This window comes from Sinocyclocheilus grahami, unplaced genomic scaffold (assembly GCF_001515645.1).
Source record: "Sinocyclocheilus grahami isolate Dianchi unplaced genomic scaffold, SAMN03320097.WGS_v1.1 scaffold176.1, whole genome shotgun sequence".
Lineage (NCBI taxonomy): Eukaryota > Metazoa > Chordata > Actinopteri > Cypriniformes > Cyprinidae > Sinocyclocheilus > Sinocyclocheilus grahami.
The window spans coordinates 733,997-758,408 of record NW_015505355.1 but is presented as its reverse complement, the minus strand read 5'-3'; the positions used below and the strand labels follow the sequence as shown (position 1 = coordinate 758,408).

The 24,412-nt window shown below is 35.0% G+C and overlaps 1 protein-coding gene across 1 annotated transcript in view; it reads left to right on the top strand.

Moving 5' to 3' along the window:
* pth1r (parathyroid hormone 1 receptor) overlaps positions 1–24,412 on the top strand; it is an 86,142-nt gene that overhangs the window by 43,932 nt on the left and 17,798 nt on the right. The window contains exons 2-4 of the mRNA XM_016283751.1: positions 3,127–3,229; positions 17,073–17,183; positions 21,691–21,815. Of these exons, the coding sequence (XP_016139237.1) occupies positions 3,127–3,229; positions 17,073–17,183; positions 21,691–21,815 (339 nt within the window). The remainder of the gene's footprint in view (positions 1–3,126; positions 3,230–17,072; positions 17,184–21,690; positions 21,816–24,412) is intronic.

The window sequence follows — 24,412 nt, the reverse complement described above, 5'->3', positions numbered from 1 at the left end:
AGTTTTAAATACTCTTTTGTGCGTATTTTCACAGCCACATTTAGTTTGCGATTCATTAGATTAATTAATCGCCGTACCATGTAATTAATTTGATTAAAAATTTTAATTGAACGACAGCCCTACTATTAACAAGTTGCATATTAACATGCATATTACTAGCATTTTGGCTGTTTATTATTGCTTATAAACCACACATTATGTTAATAATACAATAAAGTACTATCAATAAACAGCAGATTAGGAGTTTGAGGAAAAAAGCTCCTCCTAGTTTATAGTGAATATGTGTTCCCTAATCTAAAGTGTTACCAATATTATTTTTTATCTTTGGAAGCTGTATTCACAATCCATTTTAACATCTATAGAAGCATTACCATAATATGTTTGCATTTGATAATTAAGATCCACGATTGTTGTAGGTATAAAATGAATAGTGCTTCTAAGTTTTAATTTAATTAATTAATTTCAGTTTTTGGCTACAAATTAAAAATTCCCATGACTTATAATTTGCTTAATCGTTTAAGTCAATTGTAACCATGTTTTACTCATTTGTTCCCTTGTTTTGAGTTAATTAAAACAAATATATACGTTGCCATGATTTTGAGGGAATTCATTCTTAATTTGTGGCCACGATACATATATTTTTCTACACGTTTCATGTGGGGCTATATGTTAATCAGTCCAAAGGTTTACAAAATATGAATTTCTTGAAAATGACTTTTACCGATCGACCAAAATCCATGTGTCTGTGTCTAGGGAATCCAAACAAAAATCTGTGAAACAAAACTCCACCCTCAAGCAAATCTGTTTTAATTTTTTGGCCGTTTTAGTGGTACAGACAGGCTGCCTTTAAGTGCACTTGGTATACTCATATTTCTGAGTTGGCAGTTATTGTGACACATCATGCATTAAAGAAAGAAATAAAATACAGAAGTTGAAAAAACTAAACATATTAACAATGAACGCTTATTTCTGTTGTTCCAGTGGATTAGCATGACTGAATAAACTCTACCTAACATGACACCAAACATAAAGAAAACTGTGTGGAGTCATTAGCGTAGCATTAGTTTACTATAAGCTCTGATGGTCAACATCTAAATATTACTGCAGTGCAGCACTGAAAATCAAAAATCAATAACTTCCATCAAGTCACTTTCCACCAGCTGGGGTGTCTTTGATAATTCCAGGTTTCCCACTGAAAAACTGTTGTTCTTGTGTGGAAATGATGGCATTTCTGGCATACTGTAACAGTAGAAGACATTTTAGAGAAAATAAGCCAAATTCAAGTCATCACATCTCAGTGCGGATGAATCATGTCTGTTACTCAGCTGAAACACCACAGTAAATGATCTAATATAATTCTAATAATCACCATATCTGTAATAAGTTTTTAAAAGCAAACTTTGCACTTTTGTGACGGAGTGGATATAAGAATATATTATAGCACTTTCCGTTACCAAAACCCAACTGGGATATGAAGTGCATAAACTATAGAGATATTGTGCATTGTTCTTTTTGTTTACTTGGTAGGTGTAACACACAACCCTAACATACAAAACTGATAAGAAAAAACTAAGAAGAAACATAGTTATTTCAACAAAAATTTGAAATTTAACGCAGGGAATTCTGGGAATGTCAATTTACGGTTATTCACTGTAAAGTATACTGTATTTTTCACTTCCAAAAATTGTATACTACCGTAAAATTTATGTCCAATACATGTAATGTCCAATACAGTTTTTCACCGTATACAGTAGGGGAATTTACCGTTAACCATTTAACAGGTTTTTACTGTAGTATTTTTACAGTCTTTTACCGTTAAATTCACTGTCATTTTTTACAGTGCAGAGTCATGGGGATGCTAATAATTTAAACTTATTATAAATTTTAAATTAATTGCAATTACTTTTAATCAACTTGTGTGACTGTGATTTTTTTTGTGAGTGTGTGTAGTCAATTGCCCTCAAGTTCACTCAAAAGTCCTAGCAGAGTAAGAACAGGTTTACAGTAATTTATCACATTGACATTTTCCACTAGCGTTTTACAGCCACAAAGTATCACAATACATTTATCTTTATGTTGATAAACAGTATATCAATTGTTGAAAAATGTGCTTGTGCTATCTTTCTTCTGTGATATTTTGTTATCTAATCAGAGGACATTCATACATTTTTGTTTGGCTTAGGTGTCCAAATACGTTTTGGTGGGCTGCTGTATCCATCATGGTCCAAACTGAATTTTCCGTATCATTCTGAAGTTTGTGAGACAGTTATTGAAATTATAATTAATTTAAAGAGTATGGTGACACACTTCCCAGCTATTCATCAAGCAGCCACAAATATCCCCAGCACATCTGTCTGTCTATAATGAAATATGAGTAAACAAATGCTTTAATATTGTTTATTATGTGCAAGAAATCTAATGAATGTAGCGGGACTCTAGGGTGGTATTGTTCTTGCAATCAGACATTCAGAAATTATGCTTAAAAAAATAATAATATTTCAGTCTTTCTACTTTAAAATGTCACATTTAACTCAAAGTTACTTGCTGTTTCTTTTTATATTTTTTTCAGTGTAGTGCTAACACAATTTGGGGGAAAAGTAATAATCCCTGTAACAATGTATTCCTGATTTTTATAAATCTTATAATGCATTTTATGAGTTCATGAATTATACACAGTTATAATACATTATAATACTTATCTATTTATTTTGACACTTTTAGAAAGTATGATGCATTAAAACACATGACAAACAAACCTTCAAATATTCTAATACCTTTTAACTTCGGTTACAATTATTTATGAAATTATGTAATTCATTACATCACACATTATGAACACCTTTAAAATACATTATTCATAGTGGCTTTAAGTAAATTGTTATCAAATATTCTAGTTAACCTACATAATTTCAAATGAATTTACATAATCTCACATAACATATGAGTTAGAATTAAGGTTATTTTTGATAGTTCATAAACTGTAATTATTCAGAGCATTTGTCAATGAATTTTTACAATGAGTGTTTTAAGGTAAATATTAACCAATAGTCCCACATAAGGGTAAATTATACCCATGATAATCAACTAAAAATTATATTCAATTATATATTTTGTGTGTCTGTACAGGTTGATGCTGATGATGTCCTCACTAAGGAAGAACAAATCTATCTTCTGGTCAACGCGAAACGAAAATGCGAACGAGCCATCAAATCCAAACATAAAATCACTGGTAAGTCAAAAATGTCCTATTATTAAAAAAATTAAAACAAACAAAATTGAGAGTAACAGACTACGAATCTCTCAAGGGCGACAAACATAGATATCTGCTGTCACTGAGCCCTACCTAGAGTGCATTTATACTCACTCTCAGGTCAGGTTAGCATTGCTGAACTGACATATTTGATAAACGCGGCAGTCGAGACACATGCAGTCAGGATGATGCTAAAATGAACTGGCATTGATTAAATTGGATCTCTGAGCAACACTTTATCAGACAGAGCCAAAGCCAACAGAATTCATTAGTTTCTATTACACTGCCCTGACACGTCGTTATTTAAGATGTTTACCAAGATAGGCAGCTGTCTGTCAGCGTCCTGCTTTAAAGGGTCATTAAACCCCCCCCCGTTTCAGCACTGGTTAGTTCTCACCACAGTTTTTAAAAACGGTAAAAAAGTGGGCGTTTGGGCGAAGCGGTGAAGAGGGGAGACAGACAACAATCACAGCTTCGCGTTCAGACAGTTTCATTTCGCTCCCATCGAGTTAAAAACACAAATGCACAGCTATTTGCACTCTGTATCGAAAACATATATATGAATGCACTGTTGCACCTCTGAGAACTTTTAAGGCTTATTCTGTGGCGTTTATATAAGCCTTTTGACGGGTTGTGTCACAGAGCTGTAAAAACGGTTATGCTCACCAAGTGAATTGTGCCGAACTCTTATTACAAAAAAAAAAACAAACACTCTTCTTCGATCCATGAACGTTTCTCTCAGTTAGTGTCATCATCTCAGAGTCTGAAGCGTCTGTCATAGCAAATCAACACATGTTGTTTTGAATAATTAAGCAAAGCGTCTTCTCATAGGGTAAGCACACGCAGTCTCATGAATAATTTAATAGACACCGACACATTGTGACGTCAACACGATGTAGATTTTACAGATTTAAATAGCTACAACTGTGAAATAATATGCTTGTAAAGGTCTACTAAAGAACTCATTGAACATAATGAATAACAGGTCATTCGTTCATGTAAATTAAAATGCTTAAAATGTTATAAAAATGTCAATTTATGATAATGCAGTTTTTTAACAGATGTTATACATTAATTAACAGCTTATTTATTAATGTGCATTTGCACACTTTAAAATGCCATTAAACCGGTTGTTGAAACTTATTCAAATTATTTATATATCATCTAATGCACCTTTTGTTGTGAAAATCTTGTCAATTTTAAACACTGTTTATGCTGATGTGCTGTGGTAAACTTTACAAATCAAATATCAAATCAAAATATGATTCATTATCTCATAACCAGAGTCTGTAAAGTTGACATATTTGCATTTTTTCTAGCGTATCTTTACAAATCATTTATTAATTATTTGTTCATGCTTTTGCAGTCCCCAATCTAGTCAAATCTATTCATCGTTTATAAACCTTTACCGTTAATGATTTAATACCTTTACAGGAACTGTACTTTTGTACCACTGTACAAACATTTGAGTAGAGCATGATTAGTTAAGAGCATTTATATTCTTGCTTCTTTATGTAATGTTCAATAAGTTCAAATATATTATACAATGTTTGTTAATGATTTATAAATGAAAATGATAATAAAGTGTTACCAGTGATGATATAAACAAATAACTGAATCAAAGTTTTCTGTGTCTTAGCCTTGCTTAATGACCTAATGTCGTGGTGTCTGAAAGATATGTTGGCATTGCAACATCAGAAAAGAGCTGCTAAATGTAGCCACAAGTTTTCCTGGAAAATAGCATAGCGCAGTTGTGTGTAATCCCTTTTGGGTGATTTGCCACGCTAAATAGAGATCTGGGAATAGAGTGTGTGAAAGGCTTTCTTTTTTATGGTAACCTCAGTTTCCTTTCACTGTGGTCACTTCATTCCCCGGTGCCCCGTCTCATACGCATTTTAAATAACCGTTTTGGCGGCCTATTGTCTTAGCCAGACTGCTGTATTATTATTTTCTTCTCATCACAGGCTTATTTTACTTGTGTTAAGTCACTTCTGTCTCGCAGCATGAAACATGTTTATGTCCGAACTGGAGCGAATGCTGAAGAATCTAGATGTCAGACTCTCAATAGTCGGTTTCTCACACAATGGGAATATGTGTTTGAGTTTTCAATTCAAGCCGTAATGAAACATGACATAAGCTGCAGCACATTAGTCACACAGAACGAGTACTTTTCCAAGACATTTGCAAGGCATCCTGTGCTTAAAATAATTATGCGTGTTTAAGGATTTCAAATTCTAATTAGAGTATCGCCTTCTGCATTTCACGTTTTTCATATTTATATCAAATGGTTTAACATATGCTTATGATTTCAATTTTTATTTTGCTAGCCATTATTTTATTTTTAGGCTTTTGGGTTTGTTCTAGACAGATTAAATTATTGTGAGCAGATGGTATGAGGACATGCTGCAGACTGCAGGACTTTCTTTTTCCCATCGCATATCAGCTTGAAGAGACATTTATATTAAAAAAAAAAAGCATCATATAACCCCTTTAAATAATAATGAAAAAAATTACAAATAAAAGTAAATCACTAATTTACTAATGAATCATGTTTACTGTTTACAGTTTCATTTCTTAACATTATTTAACTGTAGTAGTTAACATGAATAAAACCTACAGCATTTATTATTCTTAGTTAATGTTCAAATCAGCATTTGTTAATACATTTTTAAGATCAAAAATTGTATCTGTTAATGTTAGTTAATGCACAGAGAACTGACATGAGCATTTTTAATAACTAACATTAACAAAGATTAATAAATGCTGTAAAAACATATTGTTCATTGTGAGTTAATGATAGTTAAAGAGAGTTGCTAATAATTACAAATGAGACCTTATTGCAAAGTGTTACCAAAATGGATTTTAAAAAGTTATTCAAAAATAATTTCTATAAAACATTTGGTCAACACTTGTTTTAAGATCCAATTCTCACTATTAACTAACTACAACGTTTGCATCAATATAAATTTGCTGCTTATTAATAGTTAGTAAGGTAGATGTTAAGCTTAGGTATGGTGTAGGATTAAGGGATCTGGAATATGGTCATGCAAAATAAAGCATTAATATGTGCTTTATATGTACTAATAAACAGCCAATATGCTAATAAACAACTTGTTAGTAATGAGAATTGGTCCTTAGAATAAAGTGTTACCGAACATTTTGCTAAAACATTTCATCATCAGCTGGATATTGCTTATTTTTGTGTGTAATCTCTCTCTCTAAAACTACTTGACTCAGGTTGACTCAAGTTACTCAAAAAAGTAATAATTACTAGTTACTAATTACATGTTCAACAGTGTAATTCGATTACTAATTACATTCTCTAAAAAGTATTGCATTACTTATTACCAGTTACGTTCTAAATCCCATATCAACTTTGACAATAGAAGGATTGACGTGAAACTGCTCTTTTAATTCTTTCAAATAAATAATATAAATTGCATAAATACTTAATTGAACTGACCAGGGCTGCGTTTCCCAAAAGCATCGTAAGCTTAAGTTGATCGTAGCTCCATTGGTTTCAATGAGTCTACAATGTATTTAAGCTTACGATGCTTTTGAGAAACGCAGCCCAAAATATTTAATGGGCAAAAGTTACTTAAAAACAAACATTAACATTAGATTTTGATTATATTTTGATGTTAAATCCATTATTGTTTTATATACAAATTGTATAGTATTTAATGCAATTACATCAGAAGTAACTGATTAAATTACCGAATAATAAAAAGTAATACCTTACTTTACGTTTTCAAGGGAAAAGTAATGAAATTACTGGAATGCATTGCACTCAACACTGCTACTTATCCAGTATTCACGGCTGATTCGACAGTCATGGAAATCCATTAGTCAAAAATGTGAGAACCTGGTTTAAATTCGCACATATATTAGTAGCTGGTTTATTTCAATGCAAAAGAAATGGAAGTGAAGATTGATTTGGCCATGACTGTGTTTATGCAGTAACGGCAGTCCAGCTCAGTGCTGAGTTGTTCTCAACAGAACTTAGTCTTGAGTTAATCCAGCAGCAGAGGGCTTTATGACACAGTAGATGCTCCTATATCTCCTATTAGCAGCCACAGGTCTGAATGCAGCTGGATGCTGATGTTGAGCAGAGATCTGGCACTCAAATGACGTCTCATTCAGACGCAGTTAATGTTAGCTCGTCTGAGCTCTGTCACACCTAATGCCTCCCGACATCTCTTTCGTGTCACTGCCAAGATGGACAGCTGTGCCTTTACACACATTTCCAATGTCTCATTTACTTTGGTTTGCAGATTCGTTCAGAAATATGAAATGATGAATAACAGACAGGAATAATTATAATGCACAGTCGGGTCCAGAAGTTTGAGACCACTAGCATGTATTGCATTTTTAAAGTTGGGGCTTGAAAAATCAAGCGTTTGCGATTTTGCTCATTTTCAAATATTTAATGTCTTAAATAGCTCTTATATTACGTCATAACAATTCTGTGTTTTATATTCTTCAAAAATCTAAAATATTCTGTTTATGTCCATTAGATTCGAATCCCAGTTTTTTTAACAAGGTCTCAAACTCCATTAGAGATTATAAAATAGTATACTTGAGGACAGTCTCTACTGAAGTGATTGAACATCTCAGAGGTGCATGACTGAAGGAGTAAAATATCATATGATCATTTTATTATATGATCAAGTTTTGTTTGCAATACATGTAATGCAGTAAACAAATATGTGAATCAGGTTGCAAATTTAGGGTTCATATAAACAAAACTTGTAGAATCTGAAATCTTGGATTCATTTGGATTGATAAAAATTAATGCATATTGTTTTTTTTGTTTTTTTTACATATTTTCTTACAAATCCTTTTGTTTGTTCAGGATGTTCAATAACTGTGTTCAGACCCATTGTTCAAATCCACATTCCTGTACGTTTCATGCAGTAAAGTAATAACATATATCACATTTTAAATCATGATATATATATATATATATATATATATATATATATATATATTAAAACAAAGAGATAAAACATGACAGAAGAAAGACAACAAAAGGAAAAAAGGAAACACTCCAAATTCAAAAATAAACCTATGAAGAAACCGAATATATAGTGCAAAGATGTTCCGCGTCCTTTCAATACATGTGAGATATTAATAATATAAATAATCATTTAAAAACTGCATTTTGTATATACTTGCATTATCTTTGTGTAATATTAAAATTTGTTTGATGATCTGAATCTTTTAAGTGTGACAAATATGCAAAAAATTTCAAAAACCAGTAGGGGGGGCCAACACTTTTTCACACCACTGTATATGTACAGTTAACCATATATAATGTATATAGATATAGAATATACAAATTTCTTATGACATTGAAGATTCAGTTAGAGAATACAAAAGAAGGAAGCAGAAGAGAAGTTAAGAATGAATGAATGAATGAATAACTGCGAATGAAAAAGAAAAGAAAATAAACAACATTTTTATGTAATTTATGTATTTGTGAAGTGCAGTTTTAAATAGTAAATGGTTATTGCTGTTGTTGTTATTGTCACCATGGCCATCTTCAGAATACTACAAATACATTCAAAAATCAACATGAAAAAAAGGAAAATTATGTTTTATCAAATCTGTTCCAAGCATCCCAATAATGTGAAGTGATGTTATTTGTGTGGGATCTTGGGTGAGATTTCCTGTGATCTGGTCTTTGCTCTCGGCCCTGTGTTGGGTGGGTGAGTCAGATCTGACCGGTTTACCTGATGACTCTGCGCTCTTTCTGGTGGCTGTTTTCTGACCCCTTTTGGAAGGATGCACACGTCTTTCTGATCATAGAACGTCTTTTGAAATTAGGCTAAGCGTGTAACCTCTGAGACAGAGAGTGCATGATGTCTTTTTGCTGTTTCTGGAGTGCTGAGACCAGATGTGACTGCTAATGGTTGCAATGCATTTTGTATTTGCGTCAATTATGTCACACTTTTCGCTTTTTTGTATCTGGATCGATTCATTTATTTTAAAAAATGAAAGAAAGAAGTAGCAAGCAGCAATTGTCAGAGTTATTTTATAATGTTTAAAAAGATACTATGCATTATTTAACAATTTAAGAATTATAGGCATCTGGGTAAACTTGGTCACACCCATATTTATTTTAAAAGACCTGTTAGAGCCATCCAAATAATTGGATGTTCAACATTTTGATAAATATTGACCTAGCAAGTCCAGAGAATTATATTACACTTGTTTTGTTGAGGTTGAGTGAAAAACCTAAAACTGGATAGCAAAAGTATGTTTTTTTTAAATTAATTGCAAATATTAAATAAAGTATTTGGGCCCTATTTTAATGATCTAAGCGCATAGTTTAAAGCACAAGTCGCAGGTACACTTAAGGCATGTCCGAATCCACTTTTGCTAGTTTAATGATTAGTTTAATGCCGCACCCGGCGCATAGTTTAAAAGGGTTGTTCCTATTCTCTTAATGAGTCATGGGTGTGTTTTGGGCATAACATGCAATAAACCAATCATAGTCTCATCTCCCATTCCCTTTAAGAGCCAGTTGCGCTCACGCCATGGCGGATTCGCTATTTACACGGCAGAATTTGAAAGCGCAAAGACTGAATGCTTCTCCAGAGAGGAAACGTAGATGCTTGTGCGCCACTTTTGCTAGTTTAATGATTAGTTTAATGCCGCACCCGGCGCATAGTTTAAAAGGGTTGTTCCTATTCTCTTAATGAGTCATGGGTGTGTTTTGGGCATAACATGCAATAAACCAATCATAGTCTCATCTCCCATTCCCTTTAAGAGCCAGTTGCGCTCGCGCCATGGCGGATTCGCTATTTACACGGCAGAATTTGAAAGCGCAAAGACTGAATGCTTCTCCAGAGAGGAAACGTAGATGCTTGTGCGCGAGCAAATATGTAGCTTAATTCTGATACATCCAATGACTATCCATTATGACATGTAGACATTTTTATATTTATGTAGCCTACACAATAATAATCTTTTACATTGCAATCTTTTAATTTTTTATATTTTGGCATGTTTGTGTGCTGCTGTGTGTGTAAATAAGCAGAGTGTACGCACATTGTGGACCCGCCTATACTAACGCGCTCTTTAAATAACAAAAAGACAATACTGCGCCATTGACTTTAGACCAGGTTTTAGTTGGTCAATGGCGCAGTCTATTTCAATTGCCTCAAAATAGCAACGTGCCAACAATGCGCCTGAACACACCTCGTTTTCAGACCAGCATGCCCAAATGGGCGCAAATGCATTTGCTATTTAAACAATGTGACGCAGGACGCGAAAATGACAACTGCGTCGAGCTGAAACTAGCGAAAAAAAATTGCGTCGCGCCTGGCGCCGCATTGCGCCAGGTGTATGATAGGGCCCTTTGACTTACTCCAGTGGTTCTTGAGGGAAAGTTCAGAAGAGCTCTATCAAATGAACCATTTACATGCATGAAAAACATGATAGCAGTGGCATGTTTTGGCATGATGTCACAGAAAAATCATATCAAAATTTCAACATATTTTGATAATTATTGATATTTGTTGTGTAATTAAAAGTGGTGTGTAATTTAAAAGTGGTGTAACTACCAAAAAAAAAAAAAAAAGCTAATTTAAAAATAATTAGGATTTATGCATTTTTACATGCAAGGTGTGAGGAAAACTTTATTAATTTATGGTTACACCATTTGACATTTTTCAAGGGCATGGAAAATTTTCCAAAAATGTATGAGACCAATTTAGTTTTCAACCTAGATTTTTAAAAGATTTTTCCTTTGCATCATTTTAGACATCCCTGTTTACTATGATCATTTTTATGTGCATTTAATTCTGTTCTGAAAATCTGCATTTTCCGGTCACACTTTAAGGTTCAGTTCTCGCTATTAACAAACCATTAATTACGACTGTTGCCTCAATAAACTCCTAATTTGCTGCATATTAATAGTTAGTAAGGTAGTTGTTATATTTAGTTATTGGGTAGGATTAGGGATGTAGTATATGATCATGCAGAATATGTGTATGTGCTTTATAAGTAATAATAAACAGCCAATATATTAATAATAGGCATGATAATAAGCAACTAGTTAATAGTGAGAATTGGTCCCTATACTAAAGTGTTACTAAGGTCTTTTAAAGCAGGTCATATCATTGCGTGAGTTTTATCATCTCAACAGTGTTATAAATTATTGTAGCATCTGGGATTGTAATAGCATTTAGCATGGAGAACAGACAAATTGAATTTCCCTTCCCATTTTTTCTCAAATGAGGCACTAAGCACTCGTCACTGTCACCGCCATCGCAGCAATGCTCAGTGTTCTCTTGCTTTTGTGAGGAATTGCCAAAGACATTTCTGGCACAAGTAGCTACAATAAATGCATGTCATAGCACATTAAGGAGATTTCCTACAGGAGTAGAAGTAAAAACAAGTCTATTTTCAAGAATTCATCATCAAAGGGAAACGGCTGCCCGCTACATCACTCGACACGAGGATTGATTCAGCAATGGCTTTTCCTCGCCCCTGACCATGTCTTTGTGAGACCACCCTTGATGTTTTATGTGCAATTCATGTGGCATTCTCCACTAACCTTCGAGCCAACTATTATTAGACCATCGCATCGTTGTGCGTATCTGAGATTGTTTGCGCAGCAAATAGTTAGCTGAGTCGGTTTATCTATTCTAGTGCAGGCTGGAGGTGGCAGAGCCCAACCTCAAGTCAAGGCCTGGACTCAGAGCTCGCTGCACTGCACAGCTCTTATTTGTTATTATTGCACGTTTGTGCTTCGGTTAAGACCAAGTCTCCATGGCGGGGCATGAACAAGGTTCTTATTGAGAGAGACACTGAGGTTTCAGCCTGGGTCGCACAGTGCAGGGATGTGGCTTCCACAAGCCCTGAGACTCTCTGGCCTGTGTGTGAAAATAGCCTGATGCTCAAGCTTTGCGGTTGGGTGTAAAATAACACCACCCGATTGCTATAAAAGCTTTCATATATCAAAATGCCGGCACAATTCGGGCCAGGCCCGAATCTCATGCGAGAAGGGGGCGAGAAGATAAATTGTATTCAGAAACCCCAAATGACATCATCAATAGCCACAGCCTCATCAGATACGATGATAGCTTCCTCATAACCTTGGATTTTGGGAAATTATATATGTGATGTTTCTGTGATAAGTTATATCTGAAACCACTGGGCTATCGGAGGCGGTCTGCGGCTTAATGCTCTATATATAAGACAAAAACTTTGACATTTGGCTATTGTTATTTTGGAAATGTGAAACACACATGGCACCACATTTGGACAAGCGTCCTGCAAAACAGGCCTATTTGTCTGGAACTCTCCTTTAATTACATTCGCGAAATATTGACAAGCTGGTCTCCAGGCATATGAAATGTGCTCCATCATATGCTTTGATTTTCCCTCTGAAAGTCTTTAATTACAGGCATAGGAAAATAATGAATCTGCAGTAAAGCCATACGGCGAGATTTATCCTTAACTAGTTATTTGTGGCAAGTTGGGGGCAGCTGGTTTCAATAACAGCGACTGAAAGCAAAGCCAGAAATACTAGCGTTGCCAAGAAAATGTGGAAAAAAAACAAAAAGGCATTTCTTTGGGGAGAGAGGACCCAAGAGTGAGATAATTCTCAACTTTACTTAGTATAAATATCTAGTTCTGTCATGAAACTCTAGATGGCGCAGGCTGTAAGGTCCTTAAAGGGATAGTTCACCCAAAAACAGATTTGTACCTTTTTTTTTCACAGCATTAAACCATACTGTGAATCACACATAGCTAGTGTTTACGCCGTTCTCATTACTTGTCGGAGCAGTGTCTGTACATATGTTTTGGCAGTAGATCTGCTTGATTTGGAGGGCTATATTATCCTGTCCTGTCCTGTTTACTGCTGTGCCATGTGTGGGGATATATGCATGTCTATTAATGCAGCAGCTTGTTTTATATATTCAGAGCAGCATGTATGCATATTGGCTTGTATTTTTCATTTTATTTTCTTTCCTGCTTTGTTGGGGGGTCATTTCATGTATGCTGTTTGAGCACCAGCAGCTTGTCTGTGTATGTATTGGCAAGTCTCTGTACTTTTAATAATAGCACCAGCGTGAATTGCAGATCTATTCCTCCACAACCAGATACATTAAAAATGTTCACATCCATCACTGCTGTCATGATAGAACTATGTAGTTCAGTCATTAAACTCTAGATAGTGCAGGGTGATCCTTTACATTCTCTAGAACCTACTAGCTGTCATTTACTACATGGCACACGCTAATTGGTCTCTGTTGCGTCTGTAGGCAGTGAGCCTGATGAACAACAGTTAAATTGTTTGGTTTGGTGTTTGCCATAAGCAAGTCTTGCAGCACACTATCAGAAACCCTCCTCCTCCCCCAACTCCAGATGGAGCAGGCTGATAGGTGCTTTACATGCTATCTGATAACTGTAACATCATTTACTACATGGCACTAGCTGATTGGGTTTTGTTGCATCTGCAGCCAATGAGCTTCCTGCTCAGCAATTAAATGTTTTGATTCAATGTTTTCTGTATCAGAATCCCTCCACCTCCCTCAGCTCCACCTGTTTAGATGTGCTAAGGATGATTTCATGTAAGTTATCTGTGCAGCAGCAGTATGTATTAAATGCTCACAAAAATGTGTCTGTGTATGTATTGCCTGTAGCAAGTCCTTGTATTATCTAGAACAGTCATGAAACTCTAGATTGCACAGACTGTCTGTCTTTTACATTTAATCTGATAGCTATCACATAATTTACTACATGGCACGAGCTGATGGGTGTCTGTTGCATCTAGGGTTGCAAAGGGGAAGATTTCTAGTACATTTCTGGAAAATTGCCAGGAATTTGTAGAAACTTTAGGAAAAATTTGGAAACTTTCGTCAAGTATCCAGACATTTTATTGGATATTTTCTGCACGTTTACATCCATAGTTGCATCTGCATGCAGTGAGATTGCTACTGAACAGTTAAATGGTTTGATTCTGTGTTTTCTGTATTAGAATACCTCCACCTCCCCCAGCTCCACCTGTCTAGATGTGCTACAGGTTATTTAATGTATTACATGCTCACACGAGCATGTATGTGGATGTATTGGCAGTAGCAAGTCTCAAAACTTACTCTGCAACAGCAATAATCAACTGCAGCAGTAGCATGCATAACAAATCTATTCTGCCTAGATCAAATGCATTAATATTGTCATACCCATTACTATGCTGAACTATTTGGAAAGTTGTCCTAAAAGAAATAACTGTAAGAGAGTGAGAGCCAAATGAGAATCGAAACCAGGTGATAAGTCCAGACAGCGAACTGTTGACATCAGACAGCTCGATAATCAGGCAGGCAGAGCGGTTGAAAGTCAGGTTGTGAGGAAACTTTAGGCACTGAAGCAGGACTTGTCGATGACAGACAGGGGTCGTAAATAAGCAGCCAATCCATACAGACAAATCCAGGGGTCAGAGCCTGGTGGGACAGTCCAAAGGCTGGGATAAACAAGCTGGCAGAATCCACTGGCCTAACTGAGTTGATGGCTAGAACACAAACAGCAACAGATCACAATAACTGGGCAAGGCAAGACAACTAAAAAGCAAAAGAGTACGGCAAGGGACGCAAAGGATGCAACACAAAATGTGTGGCACTAAACAATCAGGAAAATAATGTATAGGAAGGAAATCACACAAGGAACAGGTGAAAATTAACCAAATGAGGACTAGATAAGTACTGAACAAATGGGCATGGTAAAGGGAAACAAGGAGGCCAGACAAGAGGAGCACATGGGCAACACAAAGCCATGTGCTCATACATAAAACAAACGCTGACACGTAAAGTCAATAAGGACAGGACTGCCAGGACAGAACCCTGACCATTTTTCTGCATGCGCACAAAAGAACAGCTAATATCGAAAAGCATTTAGAAGTGCATATAAATGTGTTAGCGTGAATCATTGAGACCCTTATTCAGACTCATTCAAAACTTTGAGATACTGTATATTGTCATTAATGTATTTCCAGATCTTTAGACTTTTTTTATCAAAAGTGGCCATTTTTCACACTAACAGAATTTGAAATAATGTAGGTGGTCTAAATCTTAGCTTCATTCTTTTGTTCCTACACGGTTTCATTTTCAGAGAGTTGAAAGACATGAACCATTGTTTCTAGTGCAGGAATAAAATCGGCTTTGTGCTTTTGCTGTTATAGCAAGTTATAGCATGTCATGAAACAAAGAAAAAAAGTTACGATAAATGTTTGCAATGTGTTGTCGTTAGTATTGTATTAGTTGTCCCACACAGAACTGTAGGCTTTTTCTTTTACTTTTAATTTGTCATATTTCTGAGTGAAACAAGATATTTAAAAGGTTCATGGGCTGCATTTTTATAATGTTTCTTGAGGAGCACTTATAATGCGTGCACTGCACATCAAAAACTGCCATCATAGAAATAAATGGCATTTTCTACCCTGATTTTAGTCCTCAGATTTGAACACTGTTTAAATTGATGGATCTCTTTTAAAACTTCAATGTAAAGACCCACTGCTATGATTAGCCGGCATCTTCACATCTAAACAAAGTATTATTGGACAATGCTAAATACAGGTGTAAATGGGGTCTAAAGCATTTTGGTTTCTGAATGCGTTGGAAGCGCATTTAACTTTTTTTTCGGACTTTCCGTGTTTTCACTGGTGTAGAGTAGGAGGCGCTATTACGCATGAATTGAATATTACGCTATTAATGAATATTACACTATTAATGAGTGTCTCTTGATCAAAACACAGTGAAGAAGCAGCAGACACAAGCCTTCCGATACTGTGTGTAAGCATATGCATGTGTAAAATAACACGATCATAAAGTATTAAACAGCATATAAATCAAAACTGCATTTAGACGTTACAGAATGAAATGTCGATCCAGGCAGGGGTTTAGGACTGTGGTTTATAACACTGACGGCAACAAAATCAACAGACTGGATGAATAAAAATGCAAATTCACTCTCTGACAGTAGGTGGCACTTTTGATCCATGTAACATGGGTTTGTTCAGTCAACAGTATTTGTGTGCCACACTCTCCATACTTGAAAAAGTAATGACAGGTCTGATTAAATTAAACTGTGTGTCTCAAGGATACAAACAGAAGTGGTCACAAGAGATGCATTTGAAATGCAAGGTGGAAACAGTGTGCATCTTGACTTGTGATTGAATCATTGAAAATGCATCTTTATACCAGGTGGAAATAGAGTATAAAATTTGAGACTACACAAAATGGGCTTTTGTTGAAGCTGTGTCTTTAAAGTCAACACAAAACCCTTTTTGTTTGTGTTTGTGCACAATTAAAAATGTCATAAAAATATGTCCTTATGAACTTTTAGCATAAAATGTTATAACTGTATCAACTTTCCAGTAAAAAATTTTTAAAAAATACCTTTTAACCCAGGGTTTGTTCTTGTACTGGACTGCTTTTCATGATCCAGTTAATTCTCAATGAATTTTTTTTTTCCTGTTTCACATCAGATTACTGAAACAAAATCGGTTATGAATGCTGTTTCATTGTTGGCTTTCAACTACAATAGAAACATGCATGTAAAGGGCACACAAGATAACAGTGCTTTGAAAGCTATGCATTGTTACAGTGATTGACACTTTCTGTTCTGTCTGAGTATATCGAGCTGATAGACCAGTAGAGATTGTAGCACTGTCACTCAGCTAAATGTGTCCAAGTGCCAGAGAAGCCACTTAGTGGAGGAGGGTATTCATGTTTTGCTGGAGTGGGTGGGTGGTGCAGGTTCTGGAGTGGTGGAGTTCGCTCTATCTAAATGTTAATCCTGCTTTGTGTTATAGAGGGTTACTGCATGCCGGAGTGGGATGGCTTCGTTTGCTGGCCTGAGGGACTGCCTGGAAGGATGGTGTCCACTACCTGCCCGGAGTACATATATGACTTCAACCACAAAGGTGAGCTTGCAGCCGCTGACCTGTGGCTAACTGGTACGTGTCTAATGCACACGGTGCTCCCTTGACAATAATGGACAACCTCCAGCATGCACATATTTGGAAGCTGCCACCTCCAAAATTTGTGCTTTTCTCCTCAGTATATCATTGTTGGCGCTCCAAATTCTTGTATCGTCTTTCAGACAAACATTTTGGAATATTTCCATACATTATTACATGCTTGACTTGTATTCATAACAAAAACAGGGTGTGTTTTCATAATGCAGATGTATTGTGGACCTGGACAGTGAACTGAGAACTAGCAGTGCTGTTCCTAACTTCATTACATTTACATTTATTCATTTAGCAGATTCCAAAGTGACATGTAACCATGAGCAAATAATCCAAGGGAGAAAACAATACAAACCAACCCAGGTTCATTGCAAATACGTGCTTGAGGCGACATTTCTGCAACACAGATGCTACATACCTTACTGCATGTTTTGCAGCAGATTCAAATTTAAATGTCCAGTGGGTGGCGCTAAAACGCGCATTCAATACGTGACCGTGGCCACATATTTATTGCATTGGTACAGGCATGTATTCTGTTGATGCAACCCTGCCATTTTAATTCCTTATATGCACATTTTAACTGTTTTGTCGAACCGTCATTTAACAGGGTTCGAAGCGTTTGACTGCACAAGTGCCACGCTGTATCACGTGAGATACAGAGGTGATGCTAACTTTCAAAACTATCCATTTTCAAATCTCACAGCATGTTAAAATTGTTTTGAAGTCATAACATAATATTGTGCAAGGAATTGTGCGAAAATTAGGCTTTCTTATTCGAAATTCTTGTGTGAAAAGAAATAAAAGTTGTTGGAGTTTTACTGCCTCCAGTGTTCATTTCAACTGGAAACTACAACAATTCGTACATAGAGGTATGTTTTTGAGCTTTGCAGAAATGTAGGTAGAGGCACATATTTCCAATTAGCCTGGGTAGATACAAACAGTGCTACTGTAGCTTTACAAATTGTAACTGAGTAGGGTGGTGCTATTCTACAGCAGTAATCAGTAGCTATGTTTCCATCCAAAGATGCAAATCTAACTTGTGCTCAAAACTGTAATATCGCATAAAACATTTGCGAATAAAGCACCGTTTCCATCCAACGAGTCAAAGAGAACAAAATCGCCACTTCCTGATAAACTGGCACTAAACATATCTAAGAAAATTAGGAAAAGCCACACTCTAAAAAATGCTGGGTTAAATATAACCCAGCGCTGGGTTAAAAAGGGACAAACCCAGCTATTGGGTTGTTTTGACACAGTGGTTGGGTTCAAAACAACCCAACAGCTGGGTCAAAACAACCCAACCGCTGGGTCAAAACAACCCAATAGCTAGGTCAAAACAACCCAACCGCTGGGTCAAAACAACCCAATAGCTGGGTTTGTCCCTTTTTAACCCAGCGCTGAGTTATATTTAACCCAGCATTTTTTAGAGTGCACTGAATATAATACTTTTCAAATGTAATAAATTACTTGCGCTTCAGAGAGAGCAGACGTAACACAATAAATGCAGTCATTGCTTTTAGAGGTGGATGCCTGCTGTTTGGGAACGCAGTCATGTAAGTCAGAAATTATACAGAAATATATTGATGACAGACTTTCCTCAGGCATTTCAGAACGACCAAAACAACATATAGATGCTGTGAACGAGATCGGTCCGATGGTTAGTCAAGTTATCCCGTCTCAGCGCAAAGTCACATGACTTTTTCAATGCGCATGGTGGAATTTATTCTGTAAATGTATTCCATCGTAATTTATGCAAAAAATGTTCTTATCAGATAAAAAGTTTATCCTACTCAGTTGTGTCATTTTTAGAATTTATGCGCATCTTGGCGTTTCCATCCAGCTTTTTTTTATGTGATAATGCGCATAAAAATAGGTGGATGGAAACATAGCTAGTGTTTGAAGGAACACATTACATATAATGGATGTTATGTAATCAGACAGCTATCTAGAAAAGAAACAATAGAGCTGTTTGTAAGTTCATTCATTCACTCATTTATTTCCTGAGAACCTATTTCCTTTGTTTCAAAGAGTCATTTCCAAAATCTGAAGAATGAGTCAGAATCTGATTTGAACATTTGTTTACAACACTCACAAAAGATCATATTCATCATTTTGATATTTTCATAATTTCAGTATAAAAGATGGGTAAAATTTTGGGACCAATTCTCAATATAGCATAATACACCTAATAAACTCCTAATTGGCTGCTTATTATCAGTTAGTAAAGTAGTTGTTAAGTTTGGGTATGGGGTGGATTAAGGGATCTAAGATATGGTCATGCAGAATAAGGCATTAATATGTGCTTTACAAGTACTAATAAACAGCCTATATGCTAGTCATATGCATGCTAATAAGCATCTAGTTAATAGTGAGAATTGGTCCTTATTAGTGCTGTCAAACGATTAATCGCATCCAAAATAAACGTTTTGCATAAAAAATGTTGTGTATATTTATTATGTTTATATAAATACAAACACATGCATGTGTATTCTATATTTAAGAAAAATGTCATGTTTATATAATGTATATGTATTTATATATAATATAAATTAAATGAATATAAATATATACATGTAAATATTTTCAATATATATACTGTATGTGTGTGCTTTTTTTATATACATAATAAATATACACAGTACACACACATATATTATGTAAACAAAAACTTTTATTTTGGATGCGATTAATCGCGATTAATCGTTTGACTGCACTAGTGGCAAACATTAATAATGTCATACGCTGTGGCTCTATACTGTCAGTCTGATTGAGAAATCAATATACAAATGTCCTAAATGAAGGCACGGTTGCTTTGTTAGAGTATGTGTTGTGCTGTATCCACAGGACATGCGTACCGGCGCTGTGATATCAATGGGACCTGGGAGCTGGCGTCAAATAACAACAAAACCTGGGCTAATTACAGCGAGTGCACCAAATTCCTCACCCATTATAACCAGAGCCAAGAGAGGGTAAGACCTTCCACCTTACAGTTGCTGTTATCGACTGAAGTCAAATTTGCATCCACAAGCATTTTGAATATGTAAATTTGATTTAAAGTACCATCACCCAAAACTGAATATTCGGATCGTTTTCTGATTAATTCAGAATATGCCTCATGGTGTCTGCTATAAGTGTTTTCTTGCACATTCTGACTGAACCGATTAAGTATCCGATTCGCTAAGGAATTATGTAGGCAACTTGACCAAGACAAATTACATTGAAGCAAACAAACATAACAACATATAGATGCTGTGAACGAGATCGGTCCGATGGTTAGTCAAGTTATCCCGTCTCAGCGCAAAGTCACATGACTTTTTCAATGCGCATGGTGGAATTTATTCTGTAAATGTATTCCATCGTAATTTATGCAAAAAATGTTCTTATCAGATAAAAAGTTTATCCTACTCAGTTGTGTCATTTTTAGAATTTATGCGCATCTTGGCGTTTCCATCCAGCTTTTTTTTATGTGATAATGCGCATAAAAATAGGTGGATGGAAACATAGCTAGTGTTTGAAGGAACACATTACATATAATGGATGTTATGTAATCAGACAGCTATCTAGAAAAGAAACAATAGAGCTGTTTGTAAGTTCATTCATTCACTCATTTATTTCCTGAGAACCTATTTCCTTTGTTTCAAAGAGTCATTTCCAAAATCTGAAGAATGAGTCAGAATCTGATTTGAACATTTGTTTACAACACTCACAAAAGATCATATTCATCATTTTGATATTTTCATAATTTCAGTATAAAAGATGGGTAAAATTTTGGGACCAATTCTCAATATAGCATAATACACCTAATAAACTCCTAATTGGCTCCTTATTATCAGTTAGTAAAGTAGTTGTTAAGTTTGGGTATGGGGTGGATTAAGGGATCTAAGATATGGTCATGCAGAATAAGGCATTAATATGTGCTTTACAAGTACTAATAAACAGCCTATATGCTAGTCATATGCATGCTAATAAGCATCTAGTTAATAGTGAGAATTGGTCCTTATTAGTGCTGTCAAACGATTAATCGCATCCAAAATAAACGTTTTGCATAAAAAATGTTGTGTATATTTATTATGTTTATATAAATACAAACACATGCATGTGTATTCTATATTTAAGAAAAATGTCATGTTTATATAATGTATATGTATTTATATATAATATAAATTAAATGAATATAAATATATACATGTAAATATTTTCAATATATATACTGTATGTGTGTGCTTTTTTTATATACATAATAAATATACACAGTACACACACATATATTATGTAAACAAAAACTTTTATTTTGGATGCGATTAATCGCGATTAATCGTTTGACTGCACTAGTGGCAAACATTAATAATGTCATACGCTGTGGCTCTATACTGTCAGTCTGATTGAGAAATCAATATACAAATGTCCTAAATGAAGGCACGGTTGCTTTGTTAGAGTATGTGTTGTGCTGTATCCACAGGACATGCGTACCGGCGCTGTGACATCAATGGGACCTGGGAGCTGGCGTCAAATAACAACAAAACCTGGGCTAATTACAGCGAGTGCACCAAATTCCTCACCCATTATAACCAGAGCCAAGAGAGGGTAAGACCTTCCACCTTACAGTTGCTGTTATCGACTGAAGTCAAATTTGCATCCACAAGCATTTTGAATATGTAAATTTGATTTAAAGTACCATCACCCAAAACTGAATATTCGGATCGTTTTCTGATTAATTCAGAATATGCCTCATGGTGTCTGCTATAAGTGTTTTCTTGCACATTCTGACTGAACCGATTAAGTATCCGATTCGCTAAGGAATTATGTAGGCAACTTGACCAAGACAAATTACATTGAAGCAAACAAACATATAAATGGATGCAGTGCATGGAAATGCACCTGGACAATGACTACAATTATATTTGTTTGAAATATCCCTTCTCTCAAACACTGGACTACAATTACTTGTGTTTTTACATGTTTAATTAATCATATTGATTATTTAATTAGTAGTAACAGTTCCATATTAACGTCATGTCAATGTCAAGCACAAATGAACATTCAACTCCAAGAGGTCTTTCCCTTTACATAAACTCATAAAATAGTACTTAATTTCATGTTATTCGATATTTACTGTCCTAATCCAGCCCTATGCAAAGAATACTGTTAACTAAACATCTAATTCCCAGTTTCCATTAATGCAGCAAAAATGATTCATAGTCACAACATAAGTGGATGAAGTAAACTTGAGTTTTACATATACTGTACATGGATTTAAAGTGGACAAAACGTTGAGCAATTGTGTTGCAAGAGTCGCAGCTGATTAATGAATTGCCCCCTTAGTGTTTAAATTTTGATTTGGTCCTTACTCAAAGCTGTCGTGGCTTTAGAAGACATGCAGACTTGGAACAACATGAGAAGACTTTCTTTCATATTCCTATAAAAGTCAAACCACATTGTGTGAACACAGTTCATTAGTCATCAATGTTAACACTAAAGTTTTTTGTTTGTTTAGTTTTGTTTAGATTCATTTCTCTCATCTGTGTGCTTTTCATTTTGGTGTCGACGGGCAAAAGGCTGAGCTGTGGGCTGAACTATTTATCATTTAGATGAGGAATGCACATCAGCTGAAGCCTCAGTGAAAAACTATACCACTTCACAAGTCTGAACTGAATCTAATCAATGGAATCAGCATAATCAATGTAGTTCACCAAAAACTTGTAATAGAAAACGTTTGGATTACTGAGACGCTGTGTAGAAACTCTCTGTAGCTGCTTGGGTTTGTGTACTGTATATAGCAGAAAATCTGACATTATTTAAGCTCGTAAGTGTCTTGTGATGTGTGTTATGGTGTCTCTTCAACACCATCAGCTAATGAATCAGTGTGATTCTCTAGGGCTTCAGACGTTGTGGCCACTGACATGTTCCTGTTGCATCATTATGCAGCATCCTATGGGTTACGTTCTAGACGTTCTATTATGGCAACGTGTTAAATGAGAAAAACACTGAATAGACATTACATTACTCAAACCTTTAAGGCTGCAATGTGGCTATAACATTGTTTTCAGAAGCTGCATCTGAAGTTGCGTTAGGTATGTTTACACAGACTGTTCAGACTCAGAGGTGGCATGAATGCATTTACACTGCTAAATATAAATGACACTAAATATACAACTAAAACCACCAGTAGGTGATGAGTGAGCCATTCAGTCATTCGTTCAACCGATTCATTCAAATGGATGATTCATTCGGGAAAAATATCACCCTTGCTCATATGATTTTGCAAAATTGTATCGCATTATATAAAGGTAAGACAAAAAACCAAATCTTGAATTTTAGGGGCATATTAAGGCATTCTGATAGTCGACATCACAGAGTCAGTCATGCTGCATCATGTTTGCCAGCAACTGCATTCAGTGTAAGATCACGTACAGGTCTGGGCCATGCTAATCATTTTATATATACATTAAATATATATATTGAAAGCAGTGAAGCTCAATAAAATATAGTTTTTAATTTATATTATATTATTATTTTTAATAATAAGCCTCATATGGCATATGAATGTATTTTCTTGGATTGAAATATATGTAGGGCAAAATCTATTTAAATGGTTTTATATATATATAATTATTTAAAAATATATATATATTTAGCAAATATATTTTTGGCCTTTTGTGCATGTATATTTCGAAATATTATATATATATATATATATATATATATATGTAGGGCAAAATCTATTTAAATGGTTTTATATATATATAATTATTTAAAAATATATATATATTTAGCAAATATATTTTTGGCCTTTTTTGCATGTATATTTCGAAATATTATATATATATATATATTTATTTTTATTATTATTTTTTTTTCATCTATATTAATGTGCCAAGCTGTAATATCCACTTGTGTTGGACCTTACTTAAAATTACTCTTTAATAGCAAGCTCTTCATTGTTTTGTCTGGTTTGGGTCACATCCTGCTCTGTATTTTCTGTATTTTCCTGCTCTGAATTTTGCTCTAACAATTAAGTTTAGATTAATGACTGCTTTACTCTGAGATAGCTCTGATATATCTACCACAGGATAATAAAGTCTAAAAGATTGCATATTTTATGGTCATACCACTCATCTTTAGTTCCACAATTTGACATGAATAGATCAAAATGAGTAATTTTTCTGTATTATGTGAATGTC